The 14,855-nt window shown below is 47.8% G+C and overlaps 1 protein-coding gene across 1 annotated transcript in view; it reads left to right on the forward strand.

Moving 5' to 3' along the window:
* LOC139275332 (F-box/WD repeat-containing protein 7-like) overlaps window positions 1-14,855 on the forward strand; it is a 278,013-nt gene that overhangs the window by 204,626 nt on the left and 58,532 nt on the right. Inside the window, exon 4 of the mRNA XM_070892643.1 lies at window positions 14,440-14,522. Coding sequence (XP_070748744.1) covers window positions 14,440-14,522 — 83 coding nt within the window. The remainder of the gene's footprint in view (window positions 1-14,439; window positions 14,523-14,855) is intronic.

Consider the following 14,855-nt stretch of genomic DNA (forward strand, 5'->3'; position numbering starts at 1 on the left):
ATTAAGGCAGTGGTTTTCTGACAATGAGCTAATTTTTAGATCACATACTAATCTCTTGTACAATACAGTATGTTCCCTTTGAAAGTTGGCTGTGAGCTAAAATTGCCTGTAATATGTAGAACTGTAATGATCGAACTGAGCTTTCATGAGGATTTCCAATCATTTACCTATTCACCAACTGCCATTAGCATTATTTTACTGGGGTATTACAAAGTGGATCCGGTACAGGACTGATATCTACAGTCGTTTAGTAGATATCCGTTACAGGACTGATATCGACAGTCGTTTAGTAGATATCCGGTACAGGACTGATATCTACAGTCGTTTAGTAGATATCCGGTACAGGACAGATAGCGAGGGCCCCCCGGGTGTGAGGGGGAGGGGGGTCCCCCCGGGTGTGAGGGGGAGGCGGGGGGGTGTGTGTGTGTCCCCCGGTGCCTTGCCTATGTTGCCCATATTCCGAAAGGAATTGTTTGTAACTGTGTTTCCTCAGCCTGGATGATGTGATAGCAGGTGCAGAAAGTGCAGTCTGGAGCTGAAGACCTGCTGGTGCAGGTGAATGGGCCACTGGACACGTCGTCTCTCTGTATCGACCTCGACCCTCTGTCCAACCATCGTTCTACATCGAAACACAGAAAATAGGTGCAGGAGTAGGCCATTCGGCCCTTCGAGCCTGCACCACCATTCAATAAGATCATGCTGATCATTCACCTCAGTACCCCTTTCCTGCTTTCTCTCCATACCCCTTGATCCCTTTAGCCGTAAGGGCCACATCTAACTCCCTCTTGAATATATCCAATGAACTGGCCTCAACAACTCTGCGGCAGGGAATTTCACAGGTTAACAACTCTCTGAGTGAAGAAGTTTCTCCTCATCTCAGTCCTAAATGGCTTACCCCTGATCCTTAGACTGTGTCCCCTGGTTCTGGACTTCCCCAACATCGGGAACATTCTTCCTGCATCTAACCTGTCCAGTCCCGTCAGAATTTTATACGTTTCTATGAGATCCCCTCTCATCCTTCTAAACTCCAGTGAATACAGGCCCAGTCGATCCAGTCTCTCCTCATATATCAGTCCTGCCATCCTGGGAATCAGTCTGTTGAACCTTCGCTGCACTCCCTCAATAGCAAGAACATCCTTCCTCAGATTAGGAGACCAAAACTGAACACAATATTCCAGGTGAGGCCTCAGCAAGGCCCTGTACAAGTGCAGTAAGACCTCCCTGCTCCTATACTCAAATCCCCTAGCTATGAAGACCAACATGCCATTTTCCTTCTTCACTGCCTGCTGTACCTGCATGCCAACGTTCAATGACTGATGTACCATAACACCAAAATCTCGTTGCACCTCCCCTTTTTCTAATCTTCCGCCATTCAGATAATATTCTGCCTTTGTGTTTTTGCCCCCAAAGTGGATAACCTCTGTTCTGTATCTCACTGTCTGCTTTGGTTGGTTTTGCTCACCAAATCTATTGGGTTTTTTAAATTGGCAGTTTCTATTAGTTGAACAGAACAGATCCGAATAACTATGTTCACAGACGCACTACCTGGTTGATGCAGGTTAGACTGACGGTTTTGTTGCGAGTTGGTCCAAATCAGGACCTCCAAACTCCTGCAGAGTAAAGAAGACAGATGGGGTGGGGAGTTGTCGGATGCTGCTGTTACCCAGTGAGATCCGATTAGTGCGACAGCATTATTCAATTTCTGTCTGGCAGCAGATGTCTGATCTATCACCGTGTATTAACAGTGTATAGTAAAACCTAAAATAACAGCCAATTCAATCCAAGAGACAAAGCACAGATCAATAAAGGAAGACTTGCGGTTGTAGTTTTGTAATTTTGTGCAGCTCAAATTTCATTAAACTTTCCAAACAGATGTTCTTGTGGGTGTTTAAAAACCTTTGCCTTTTTTCAAAAATGAATTTTTGGGCTCATCAAAGTGAGGTATTTCTGTGCTCAGGAAAGGAATACTTTAATGTAAGATAAGAAATAGGAGCAGGAGTCGGCCATACGGCCCCTCGAGCCTGCTCTGCCATTTAATACGATCATAGCTGATCCGATCATGGACTTGGGTCCACTTCCCTGCCCGCTCCCCATAACCCCTTATTCCCTTATCGGTTAAGAAATCCCATCGGTTTCTATTTTGGACGTAATGTGTTGCTAAACCAGGTACAGCACAGGTTAGATACAGAGTAAAGCTCCCTCTACACTGTTCCATCAAACACTCCCAGGGCAAGTACAGCACGGGGTTAGATACAAAGTAAGGCTCCCTCTACACTGTCTCACCAAACACTTGCACTAGTAACTGGAATGAGATTACTGAAACTTATTTAACAGCCAGCTTAAAGTGACCTTGATTCCTTTGGCCTGCGCTGGATTTGAACACCGGTTCCAAGGGTGTAAGAGCACTGTCTACCCCACCACTTCTTTCAATCTTCTGTGGGTGGTGTTTATTTTGCTGGGACGTGTTCAATGCTTCCTCTTTGCGTTTTGTACTGAACTGTTCATATCCAGTTCATGTTCTGTAGGATCTATGGCAGCAACCTTCTGACATCCGTTGGCCCGTGTGTGACTTTGTAGTTTGTATTGATTGTAAAATCTCTGAAAGCCAGTATGGGGGGTGGGGGGGTTCAAACTTCTATTTCAGTACAGTCTCTGCAATTGTGCCCAGTGAGATACTCGTCTCATTTCTAGGATTGTGTGAAACAGCAGTGTCCTGTCACTTAACTGAGAGCACCGATTGCTAAAGTGCAGCTGTAAAGGTTGAGCTGAATAGACGGATTCATAGAATTGGGCTTCGGCTGTTCGCTCAAATTGAGAACAACAATTCGAGTTTTGTTTAACTTGTGTATAAGAAACATTGTGGAAGAGTTTCTGCTGCTGCTTCAGAGACGATAATCACAATTCAGGCACAACGCACCCCACAGTGGCTCTCTCTCTCTCCCAGTGTGCCGAGACTCGCCTCGCCCTGTGTGCCTTCGGGCCTCTGTTGATCGCTTGCCTGGCTGTGGCGTGTTCTCCAAGGTGGGATTCTGTGTTGCTCCCACTTCCAGTAACACAAGGCAGTTCAGGAGCAGAGTGAACCTAGCTCCCCCACAGCAAGTGTGAGGGCCCCTATAAATCAGAACTGTCTCATAGGGAGGTTCCCATTCCTCCATCACCTCCTCTCGGTAAAAGCCTGTAGCAGTGTCATTGAAAACATTAATTGAGTTCTTTGTGGAAATTAGTGCTTTGATGCTGGAAATGTAGTGGATGTTGTGTATATGGATTGTCGAAAGGTATTTGAGGTACTGCACAGGGGGTTGCTGAAACCATTAGGTAGGCCACGCGCTATTAAAGAGAGTGCGGGAGCATGGATAGGAATTGGTTAGGACAAGGAAAGAGAGTTGTGGTTAAAGGATGTTTTTTGGACTGGAGGGAAGTAAACAATGGTGGCAGCAGAAACCCTAATAGCTTTTAAAAGGGAAGTGGATAAATATTTGAAAATGAAAGAAATTAAATGGGTATTATAACGAGAGGCAGGGATAGGGAATAAGTCGCTAGTTCTTCCAGAGAGCTGGCAGACACGATGGGCTGAATGGCTTTGATTGGCTGTCAATGGGCCAAACTGCACTGCTTCCACACACACTGACAACAAACCAACTTCAAAATCCACCTTTACTGAGAATTTTAATTCAGATTTTTGAGACAACGCAGTCTGAAGGATAATGTTCACAATTTGCTCTTGCACGGAGCAGAGTTCAAACCAAGGAACGTTTATATCTCGTCCCTTTCATGCCCTCAATGTCTCAAAGTGCTTTACAGCTAACTGTTGAAGGGTAATCGCTGTTGTTTTTACCGAGTCATATTTACTGAGGCGTATGAAAGCATGGGCCTTATGGTTAACATCTGTAAGACAAAGGTCCTCCAGCAGCCTGTCCTCGCCGCACAGCACTACCCCCCAGACATCAAGATCCACGGCATAGCCCTGGACAAAATGGACCACTTCCCCTATCTTGGGAGCCTCCTATCAACAAGAGCAGGCATTGACGACGAGATCCAACACCACCTCCAGTGCGCCAGTGCAGCTTTCGCCCTGAGGAAAAGTGTGTTTGAACACCAGTCCCTCAAAACTGTCATCAAGCTCATGGTCTACAGGGCCTCCTGTATGGCTCAGATACGTGGACCATGTACAGTAGACACCAAGTCGCTGGAGAAATACCACCAGCGATGTTTCCGCAAGATCCTGCAAATCCCCTGGGAGGACAGACGCACCAATATTAGCGTCCTCGTCCAGGCCAACATCCCCAGCATTAAAGTACTGACCACACTTGACCAGCTCTGCTGGGCAGGCCACATAGTTCGCATGCCAGTCACGAGACTCCCAAGGCAAGCACTCTACTCTGAACTTGTCCACGCCAAATGAGCCAAAGGTGGGCAGAGGAAACCCTCAAAGCCTCCCTGATAAAGTGCGACATCCCCACTGACACTTGGGAGTCCCTGGCCACAGACCGGCCTAAGTGGAGGAAGTGCATTCGGGAGGGCGCTGAGCACCTCGAGTATCGTCACCGAGAGCATGCAGAAACCAAGCGGAAGGAGCGTGCGGCAAACCAGACTCCTTGCCCACCCCTTCCCTCTGTCGCATCTGTGACCGAGACTGTGGTTCTCGTATTGGACTGTTCAGCCACCTAAGAACTCATTCTAAGAGTGGAATCAAGTCTTCCTCGATTATCCGAGGAACTGCCTATGATAGGGAAATATGGCAGCAGATCCGTGCGTGGACAATTATCCTATTTTGGCGTTGTTGTTTGGGGATGAATGTTGGTTGGGAGACGGAGAACTCGCCTCCTCTTTGAATAGTACCAGGGGATCTTGAATGCCCATCTTAGCAGGCAGAGAGGGCCATAGTTTGAAGTCTCCTTAGCATATCCTACAATAAAGACAGCATCTCCTACAATATACCGCTCCCTCGTACTCACTTGAGCTTAGATTATGTGTTTGCCATGGAGTGAGACTTGAACCCACGGCGCACTGACTGACTGAGAGTGCTACCAACACCAACTGACAATAATTAGGCTTGTTCATCAAATCAGACACTGCAATATTGAGCTTTACCTGTATGTAAGTGAGCAATGGTTTGAAAACTTGGCTTGGGTGTAGGGGTGCCTCGAGAATTGGGAAGCTGGGGTGAATGAGGAGACCAGATGGAAGGATGGGCGTCACTCGGGGTTACTGGTACCAATACGTTTTAATATTGTGCAATAGACTTCCTGTGATACTTTTAATTTAGCACCTCAAATTGTTCTACCAAAATGACAGCTCTATACCCAGCACCACCTCGCCATAGTCTCTCCAGGCACAGCACGTTTGGAAAGGGAAAAAGCTGTAATCAATTGTGCTGCTGAATGTTTTCACAGTTCAAGTGCTCATTGTATGAACATTTCACACGCCTACTATCACACGTGACTAGAATCCAAGTGACAATACTGCAGCGGATTTGCTGTGCTCAAGGCACCTCTTGCTTTGATCTGTGCATGTCAGCGCTTTAAATACTTGGCATATCCTCAGTAGAATCGCTTTTGGCATGCTTATGGGCAAAGTAACACCTTGACATTGCATCTGTTGGGCTGGGTGTGTTAACTGTATTAAACATCTTCTCCATTGTGGAGTTGCCAGTTGTCATGGGATCTAATCTAAAGTGACATTATTGATCCCTCCCTTTTTGATTGAGATGTTAAACCAAAGTCCTGTCTGACTTTGTTCAGGATGTTGTTCCTGCTCCTCCACAATTGTTTGAGAGAGAGAGGCCAAATTTCTGTAAGTGGAAAAGGGGTCTGGCCAAGTGGATTGGAAACAGATTGTCGGGTAAAGCGGTAAATGAGCAGTGGGAGGCCTTCAAGGAGGAGATAGTTCAGGAACAGACTAAACCCATTCCCAGGAGGGGGAAAGACGGGGGCGCTTCCAGTACAAGAAACCGTACATGTGGGGCCATGCACTCAAAACAAATGTCAGGAGACATTGATGTGAAGTGATCTGAGACATTTATAAGAATTGGGATCAAGGGTAAAATATATATAAAATAAAATTGTTTGAGGAATGGGATCAAATGGTACTTTTAGCTTTTAGAATACATTGGGATTTATTATAGTGATTTAAAAACTGAAAATGCACCAAGGTAGGTGAATGTTTCGGGTATGGAACCTTCTTACATCGACTTTTGGTACTTCTGCCAATCACCTTAAATCCGTGTCCTCTGGTTCTCGACCCTTCCCCCAATGGGAACAGTTTCTCTCGATCTACTCTGTCCAGGCCCCCTCATGATTTTGAACACCTCAATCAAATCTCCTCTCATAGAAACATAGAAAATAGGTGCAAGAGTAGGCCCTTCGAGCCTGCACCACCATTCAATAAGATCATGGCTGATCATTCTCTCAGTACCCCTTTCCTGCTTTCTCTCCATACCCCTTGATCCCCTTAACCGTAAGGGCCACATCTAACTCCCTCTTGAATATATCCAATGAACTGGCATCAACAACTCCCTGCGGTAGGGAATTCCACAGGTTAACAACTCTGAGTGAAGAAGTTTCTCCTCATCTCAGTCCTAAATGGCCCACCCCTTATCCTTAGACAGTTCCCCAACATCGGGAACATTCTACCCGCATCTAACCTGTCCTGTCCCGTCAGAATCTTATGTTTCTATGAGATCCCCTCTCATCCTGTCTCTCCTCCCCCCGTGTACCTGTCTGTCTCTCCTCACCCCGTGTACCTGTCTGTCTCTCCTCACCCCGTGTACCTGTCTGTCTCTCCTCACCCCGTGTACCTGTCTGTCTCTCCTCACCCCGTGTACCTGTCTGTCTTTCCCCCGCCGCCCTCCTCCCTCTCAACCTTCTCTGCTCCAAGGAGAACAACCCCAGCTTCTCCAGTCTATCCACGTCACTGAAGTCCCTCATCCCTGGAACCATTCTCGTAAATCTTTTCTGCTCCCTCTCTAAGGCCTTCACAACCTTCCTACAGTGCGGTGCCCAGAATTGGACACAATACTCCATCTGGGGCCGAACCAGTGGTTTAGACAGGTTCATCATAATTTCCACACTTTTGTACTCTATGCCTCTATTTATGAAGCCCAGGATGCCATTAGCCTTTATAACCGCTTTCTCAACCTGCCCTGCCACCTTCAATGATTTGTGCACATATACCCCCAGGTCTCTCTGTTCGTGCATCATCAGAGACAGTCCCTCTGATTCGAGGAAGACTTGCTTCCACACTAAAAATGAGTACTCAGGTGACGAAAAAGTCTAATGTGGGAATTACAGTCTCTGTCACAGGCGGGGCAGACACTGGTTCGAGGGACGGGTGGGTGGGGTGCATGGGTTGCGCTCCTTCCACTGTCAACGCTTGGCTTCAACTTGCTCTCGGCGAACAGACTCTGGGTGTTCAGCGCCTTCCTGGATGCTTTGCCTCCACTTAGGGCAGTCTCGGGCCAGGGATTCCCAGGTGTGGGTGGGGATGTTGCACTTTATCAGGGAGGCTTTGAGGTTGTCCTTGAAACGTTTCCTCTGCCCACCTGGAGCTTGCTTGCTGCGTAGGAGTTCTGAGTAGAGCGCTTGCTTTGGGAGTCTTGTGTCAGACATGTTCGTGCACCCCCTTCAGGATTATACCATTTAGTTTATATTTCCTCTCCTCATTCTTTCTACCAAAATGTATCACTTCGCACTTTTCTGCGTTATATTTCATCTGCCCCGTGTCCACCCATCCCACCAGCCTGTCTGTGTCTTCCTGAAGTCTGTCACTAACCTCCTCACTGTTCACTATACTTCCCAAGTTTTGTCTCATCTGCAAAGCTTGAAATTGTGTCCTGTACACCCAAGTCCAAGTCATTAATATATATCAGGAAAAGCAGTGGTCCCAGTACCGACCCCTGGGGAACACCACTGTATACCTTCCTCCAGTCCGAGAAACAACCGTTCACCACTACTCTCTGTTTCCTGTTACTGAGCCAATTCTGTATCCATGCTGCCACTGTCCCTTTTATTTCATGGGCTTCAACTTTTCTGCCAAGTCTGGGACTCTTTGGTCCAGCAACATTCCCAGCTGGGGGTCGTAATCCACACTGTGTCCCGGGGCTGGCTGCTCCTCCGCCTCCGGTGCTCCCTCCAAGGGCCGGCTGCTCCCCTCCCCTCCCGTGCTCCCTCCTTGACCCCTCCAGGGCGTCCTCCCTCTCCAGCACTGTAACATTTTCCTTAACCACTACTGCCACACCACCTCCTATCTTTCCTGAACACCTCATAACCAGGAATATTTAATAGAAACATAGAAAATATGTGCAGGAGTAGGCCATTCGGCCCTTTGAGTCTGCACCGCCATTCAATAAGATCATGGCTGATCATTCACCTCAGTACCCCTTTCCCGCTTTCTCTCCATACCCCTTGATCCCTTTAGCCGTAAGGACCATATCTAACTCCCTCTTGAATATATCCAATGAACTGGCATCAACGACTCTTTGCGGCAGGGAATTCCACAGGTTAACATCTCTCTGAGTGAAGAAGTTTCTCCTCATCTCAGTCCGAAATGGCCTGCCCCTTATCCTAAGACTGTGTCCCCTGGTTCTGGACTTCCCCAACATCGGGAACATTCTTCCCACATCTAACCTGTCCAATCCCGTCAGAATCTTATACGTTTCTATGAGTTCCCCCCTCATCCTTCTAAACTCCAGTGTATAAAGGCCCAGTTGATCCACTCTCTCCTCATATGTCAGTCCAGCCATCCCTGGAATCAGTCTGGTGAGCCTTCGCTGCACTCCTTCAAGAGCAAGAACGTCCTTCCTCAGATTAGGAGACCAAAACTGAACACAATATTCCAGGTGAGGCCTCACTAAGGCCCTGGACAACTGCAGTAAGACATCCCTGCTCCTATACTCAAATCCCCTAGCTATGAAGGCCAACATGCTGTTTGCCACCTTCACCGCCTGCTGTACCTGCATGCCGACTTTCAATGACTGATGTACCATGACACCCAGGTCTCGTTGCATCTCCCCTTTTCCTAATCTGCCGCCATTCAGATAATATTCTGCCTTCGTGTTTTTGCCACCAACGTGAATAACCTCACATTTATCCACATTATACTGCATCTGCCATGCATTTGCCCACTTACCTAACTCGTCCAAATCACCCTGCAGCCTCTTAGCATCCTCCTCACAGCTCACAGTTTAGTGTCATCTGCAAACTTGGAGATATAACACTCAATTCCTGCATCCAAATCATTAATGTATATTGTAAATAGCTGGGGTCCCAGCACTGAGCTCTGCAGCACTCTACTAGTCACTGCCTCCCGTTCCGAAAAGGACCCGTTTATCCCGACTCTCTGCTTCCTGTCTGCCAACCAATTCTCTATCCGTGCCAGTACATTACCCCCAATACCATGTGCTTTGATTTTGCACACCCATCTCTTATGTGGGACCTTGTCAAAGTCCAAATACACCACATCCACTGGTTCTCCTTTGTCCACTCTACTAGTTACATCCTCAAAAAAATTCCAGAAGATTTGCCAAGCATGATTTCCCTTTCACAAATCCATGCTGACTTGGACCGGTCCTGTCACTGCTTTCCAAATGCGCTACTATTTCATAATAATTGATTCCAACATTTTCCCCACCACTGATGTCAGGCTAACCGGTCTATAATTTCCCGTTTTCTCTCTTCCCTCCTTTTTTAAAAAAATGGTGTTGCATTATCTACCCTCCAGTCCATAGGAATTGATCCAGAGTCGATTGACTGTTGGAAAATGATCACCAATGCATCCACTATTTCTAGGGCCACGTCCTTAAGTACTCTGGGATGCAGACTATCAGGCCTGGGGATTTATCGGCCTTCAATCCCATCAATTTCCCCAACACAATTTCCCGCCTAATAAGGATATCCTTTAGTTCCTTCTTCTCACTAGACCCTCGGTCCCCTAGTACATCCGGAAGGTCATTTGTGTCTTCCTTCGTGAAGACAGAACCAAAGTATTTGTTCAGTTGGTCTGCCATTTCTTTGTTCCACATTATTAATTTACCTGAGTCCAACTGCAAGGGACCTACGTTTGTCTTCACTAATCTTTTTCTCTTCACATATCTATAGAAGCTTTTGCAGTCAGTCTTTATGTTCCCGGCAAGCTTCCTCTCGTACTCTATTTCCCCCCTCCTAATTAAACCCTTTGTCCTCCTCTGCTGAATTCTAAATTTCTCCCATTCCTCAGGTTTGCTGCTTTTTCTGGCCAATTTATATGCCTCTTCCTTGGATCTAACACTATCCTGAATTTCCCTTGTTAGCCACAGATGAGCCACCTTCCCCTTTTTATTTTTACTCCAGACAGGGATGTACAACTGTTGAAGTTCATCCATGTGATCTATAAATGTTTGCCATTGCCGATCCACCGTCAACCCTTTAAGTATCATTTGCCAGTCTATTCTAGCCAATTCACGCCTCATGCTGTTGAATTTCGCCTTCCTTAACTTTAGGACCCTAGTTTCTGAATTAACTGTGTCACTCTCCATCTTAATAAAGAATTCTACCATATTATGGTCACTTTTCCCCAAGGGGCCTTGCACAACAAGATTGCTAATTAGTCCCTTCTCATTACACATCACCCAGTCTAGGATGGCCAGCTCTCTAGTTGGTTCCTCGACATATTGGTCAAGAAAATCATCCCTAATACACTCCAGGAAATCCTCCTCCACCGCGTTGCTACCAGTTTGGTTAGCCCAATCTATATGTAAATTCAAGTCACCCATGATAACTGCTGTACCTTTATTGCACACATTGCTTATTTCTTGTTTGATGCTGTCCCCAACCTCACTACTACTGTTTGGTGGCCTATACACAACTCTCACCAGCATTTTCTGCCCTTTGGTATTCCGCAGCTCCACCCATACCGATTCCACATCATCCAGGCTAATGTCCTTCCTTACTAATGCATTAATTTCCTCTTTAACCAGCAATGCCACCCCGCCTCCTTTTCCTTTCTGTCTATCCTTCCTAAATGCTGAATACCCCTGGATGTTGAGTTCCCAGCCTTGGTCACCCTGGAGCCATGTCTCCGTGATGCCAATCACATCATATCCATTAACTGCTGTCTGCGCAGTTAATTCGTCCACCTTATTCCGAATACTCCTCGCATTGAGGCACAGAGCCTCCAGGCTTGTCTTTTTAACACACCTTGCCCCTTTAGAATTTTGCTGTAATGTGGCCCTTTTTGTTTTTTGCCTTGGGATTCCCTGCCCTCCACTTTTACTATTCTCCTTTCTATCTTATGCCTCTGTCTCCCTTTTCTTTCCCTCTGCCTCCCTGCATAGGTTCCCGTCCCCCTGCCATATTAGTTTAACTCCTCCCCAACAGCACAAGCAAACACTCCCCCCCTAGGACATTGGTTCCGGTCCTGTCCTGGTCCCACCTCCCCCAGAACCGGTTCCAGTGTCCCAGGAATTTGAATCCTCCCTTCTGCACCACTCCTCAAGCCACATATTCATCTGAACTATCCTGCCATTCCCATTCTGACTAGAACATGGCACTGGTAGCAATCCTGAGATTACTACTTTTGAGGTCCTACTTTTTAATTTAGCTCCTAGCTCCCTAAATTCGTCTCGTAGGACCTCATCCCATTTTTTACCTATATCGTTGGTACCTATGTGCACCACGACAACTGGCTGTTCACCTTCCCTTTTCAGAATGTCCTGTACCCGCTCCGAGACATTCTTGACCCTAGCACCAGGGAGACAACATACCATCCTGGAGTCTCGGTTGCGGCTGCAGAAACGCCTATCTATTCCCCTTACAATTGAATCCCCTATCACTATCGCTCTTCCACTCTATTTCCTGCCCTCCTGTGCAGCAGAGCTAGCCACGGTGCCATGAACTTGGCTGCTGCTGCCCTCCCCTGATGAGTCATCCCCCTCAACAGTACCCAAAGCGGTGTATCTGTTTTTCAGGGGGATGACCGCTGCACTACCTTCCTTGCACTACTTTTCCTGTTGATCACCTATTTACTATCTGGCTGTGTACCCTTTACCTGCGGTGAGACCAACTCACTAAACGTGCTACTCACGTCATTCTCAGCATCGTGGATGCTCCAGAGTGAATCAACCCACAGCTCCAGTTCCGCAACACGATCCATCAGGAGCTGGAGGCAGATACACTTCCCGCACACGTCGTCGTCCGGGACACCGGTAGCGTTCCTGTGTTCCCACATGGTACAGAAGGAGCATAACACGTGTCCGAGCTCTCCTGCCATGACTTAACCCTTAGATAAACTTAATTGGGCAACAACAATGCTAAATGTTACTTACTGATAAAGAAAGAAAAATAAAAACTACTTACCAATCACTTACCCACTTGGCTGTGATGTCACCTTTTGTTTTCTTTCTACTTCTTTTTTGCCTCCCTGGTGCAGCTGCCTTTATAGGCCTCGGACGCTCCCCGGACTCGCGCCTCAGCAACCACGAACTCCCGCTGCCTCCTGTGGCCTTTATAGGCCTCGGACGCTCCACGGGCTCACGCCTCAGCGACCACGAACTCCCCCTGCCTCACGGCCTTTATAGGCCTCGGGCACTCCCTGGACTTCCCTTAATACCCGGTCCTCTCCTTTTTTAAGCCAGGTCTCAGATATTGCCACAGCATCTATTCCCATGTAGCTATTTGTGCCTGCAGCTCACCAACCTCGTTTACTACGCTTTGTGTGTTCACATCCGAACACTGTAAACCCATCTTAGACCATCCTATGTTCTCTCCTCGTTTGACCCCACCTAATACCTTACTATCACTTACTTTAGTGCTCTCTGCCTCTCCCAATCTTTTGAGCACTTTATTTCAACCTTCTAATGCTACATCCTGGTGCCCATCCCCCTATCAAATTAGTTTAAACCCTCGCCAAAAGAGCTGGCATACCTCCCCGTGAGGCTATTGGTCTTGGCCTTGTTCAGGTACAACCCGTCCAGCCTGTACTGGTTTCACCTCCCCCAGAAGCGGTCCCAATGCCCCAGGAATCTGATGCCCTCCTGCACCATCTCTCCAGCTACGCAATCATCTGCTCGATCCTCCTGTTTCTATACGTACTAGCTCGTGGCACCGGGAGTAATCTGGAGATTACTACCTATAACCTACTGAACAGGCTGGAGGGGTCTATAACCCACTGAACAGGCTGGAGTGTGGGGGGGGGGTCCCTCACCCACTGAGCAGGCCGGAGGGGTGTCTCACCCACTGAACAGGCTGGAGGGGGGGGGGGTCTATAGCCCACTGAACAGGCTGGAGGGTCTGTAACCCACTGAACAGGCTGGAGGGTCTATAACCCACTGAATAGGCTGGAGGAGGCGTCTCTAACCCGCTGAACAGGCTGGAGGGGGCGTCTCTAACCCGCTGAACAGGCTGGAGGGTCTATAACCCACTGAACAGGCTGGAGGGTCTATAACCCACTGAACAGGCTGGAGGGTCTATAACCCACTGAACAGGCTGGAGGGTCTATAACCCACTGAACAGGCTGGAGGGTCTATAACCCACTGAACAGGCTGGAGGGTCTATAACCCACTGAACAGGCTGGAGGGGGGGGGGGGTCTGTAACCCGCTGAACAGGCTGGAGGGGGAGGGTCTGTAACCCGCTGAACAGGCTGGAGGGATCTATAACCCACTCAACAGGCTGGAGGGTCTGTAACCCGCTGAACAGGCTGGAAGGATCTATAACCCACTGAACAGGCTGGAGGGGTCTATAACCCACTGAACAGGCTGGAGGGGGGGGTCTGTAACCCGCTGAACAGGCTGGAGGGTCTATAACCCACTGAACAGGCTGGAGGGTCTGTAACCCGCTGAACAGGCTGGAGGGTCTGTAACCCACTGAACAGGCTGGAGGGTCTATAACCCACTGAACAGGCTGGAGAGGGGGTCTCTAACCCGCTGAACAGGCTGGAGAGGGAGTCTCTAACCCGCTGAACAGGCTGGAGGGATCTATAACCCACTGAACAGGCTGGAGGGTCTATAACCCACTGAACAGGCTGGAGGGTCTATAACCCACTGAACAGGCTGGAGGTGAGGCATGATTGTACGGGTCATGAAAACTGCTCTTTCTCTATCCTGGAGTTGCATGAAATTGTGACCAAGGATGAGCCTGAGTCCCTTCACGTCTGCTCTCTGTATCTTGTGCATTAAGTGCTGCTCCTGGTCACCGTTTCCTTCCTGTCTTGCTTTGCACCATAGAATTACTGAGTGGTTATTGTTTAAAACAATTAACAGTCTGGATGGATTGTTATGAGCAGTAGTTATCTGTCTGTAGCCGTCGGGAGGGATTAACTCCGAGTCCTGTCTATGTTTATTTGATTGTGGCCAGCCAGAGTCCTATTAATATCCCGTTTCCTGTTGTTTTTCCTTTGTTGCTGACTGCTGGACCCAGCAGACCAGGGTTCATTACCTCGTAATATGACATTCTCTTTCCTCTTCACAGATGAAGCGAAAGTCCGAGAATGGCCTTGACGTGCGAGCGCTGTCACCGGGAAAGAAACTGTGTAAAGGCTCGGAATACTCCAGGTACTGACACAAGGCAGCTGCAGAAATGAGCAACCAAGTCTCGACAACTAAACCCCACTCAACGGGCCACCCTCCTCTTTAACTTGGGATCTTTCTGCTTTGACGTTCTCTGGCTTACAATAATGGCCACTAATTCAACAGATTGGTTCAAAAACCCCTCTGATTTCCAAAAGCCTGCGTTACTGTAATATAGTTCACTCTCCCAAAATTTCAGCAATGTCAGATTTCAGATCATATCTGAAACCCTCTTATACATCAATAAATTTAATGCATCAGAACAGAATCCCAGGAGAATATAATCTCCAATAATTATGAATTTGTACATTTAATAAT

This window comes from Pristiophorus japonicus, chromosome 10 (genome assembly GCF_044704955.1).
Source record: "Pristiophorus japonicus isolate sPriJap1 chromosome 10, sPriJap1.hap1, whole genome shotgun sequence".
NCBI lineage: Eukaryota > Metazoa > Chordata > Chondrichthyes > Pristiophoridae > Pristiophorus > Pristiophorus japonicus.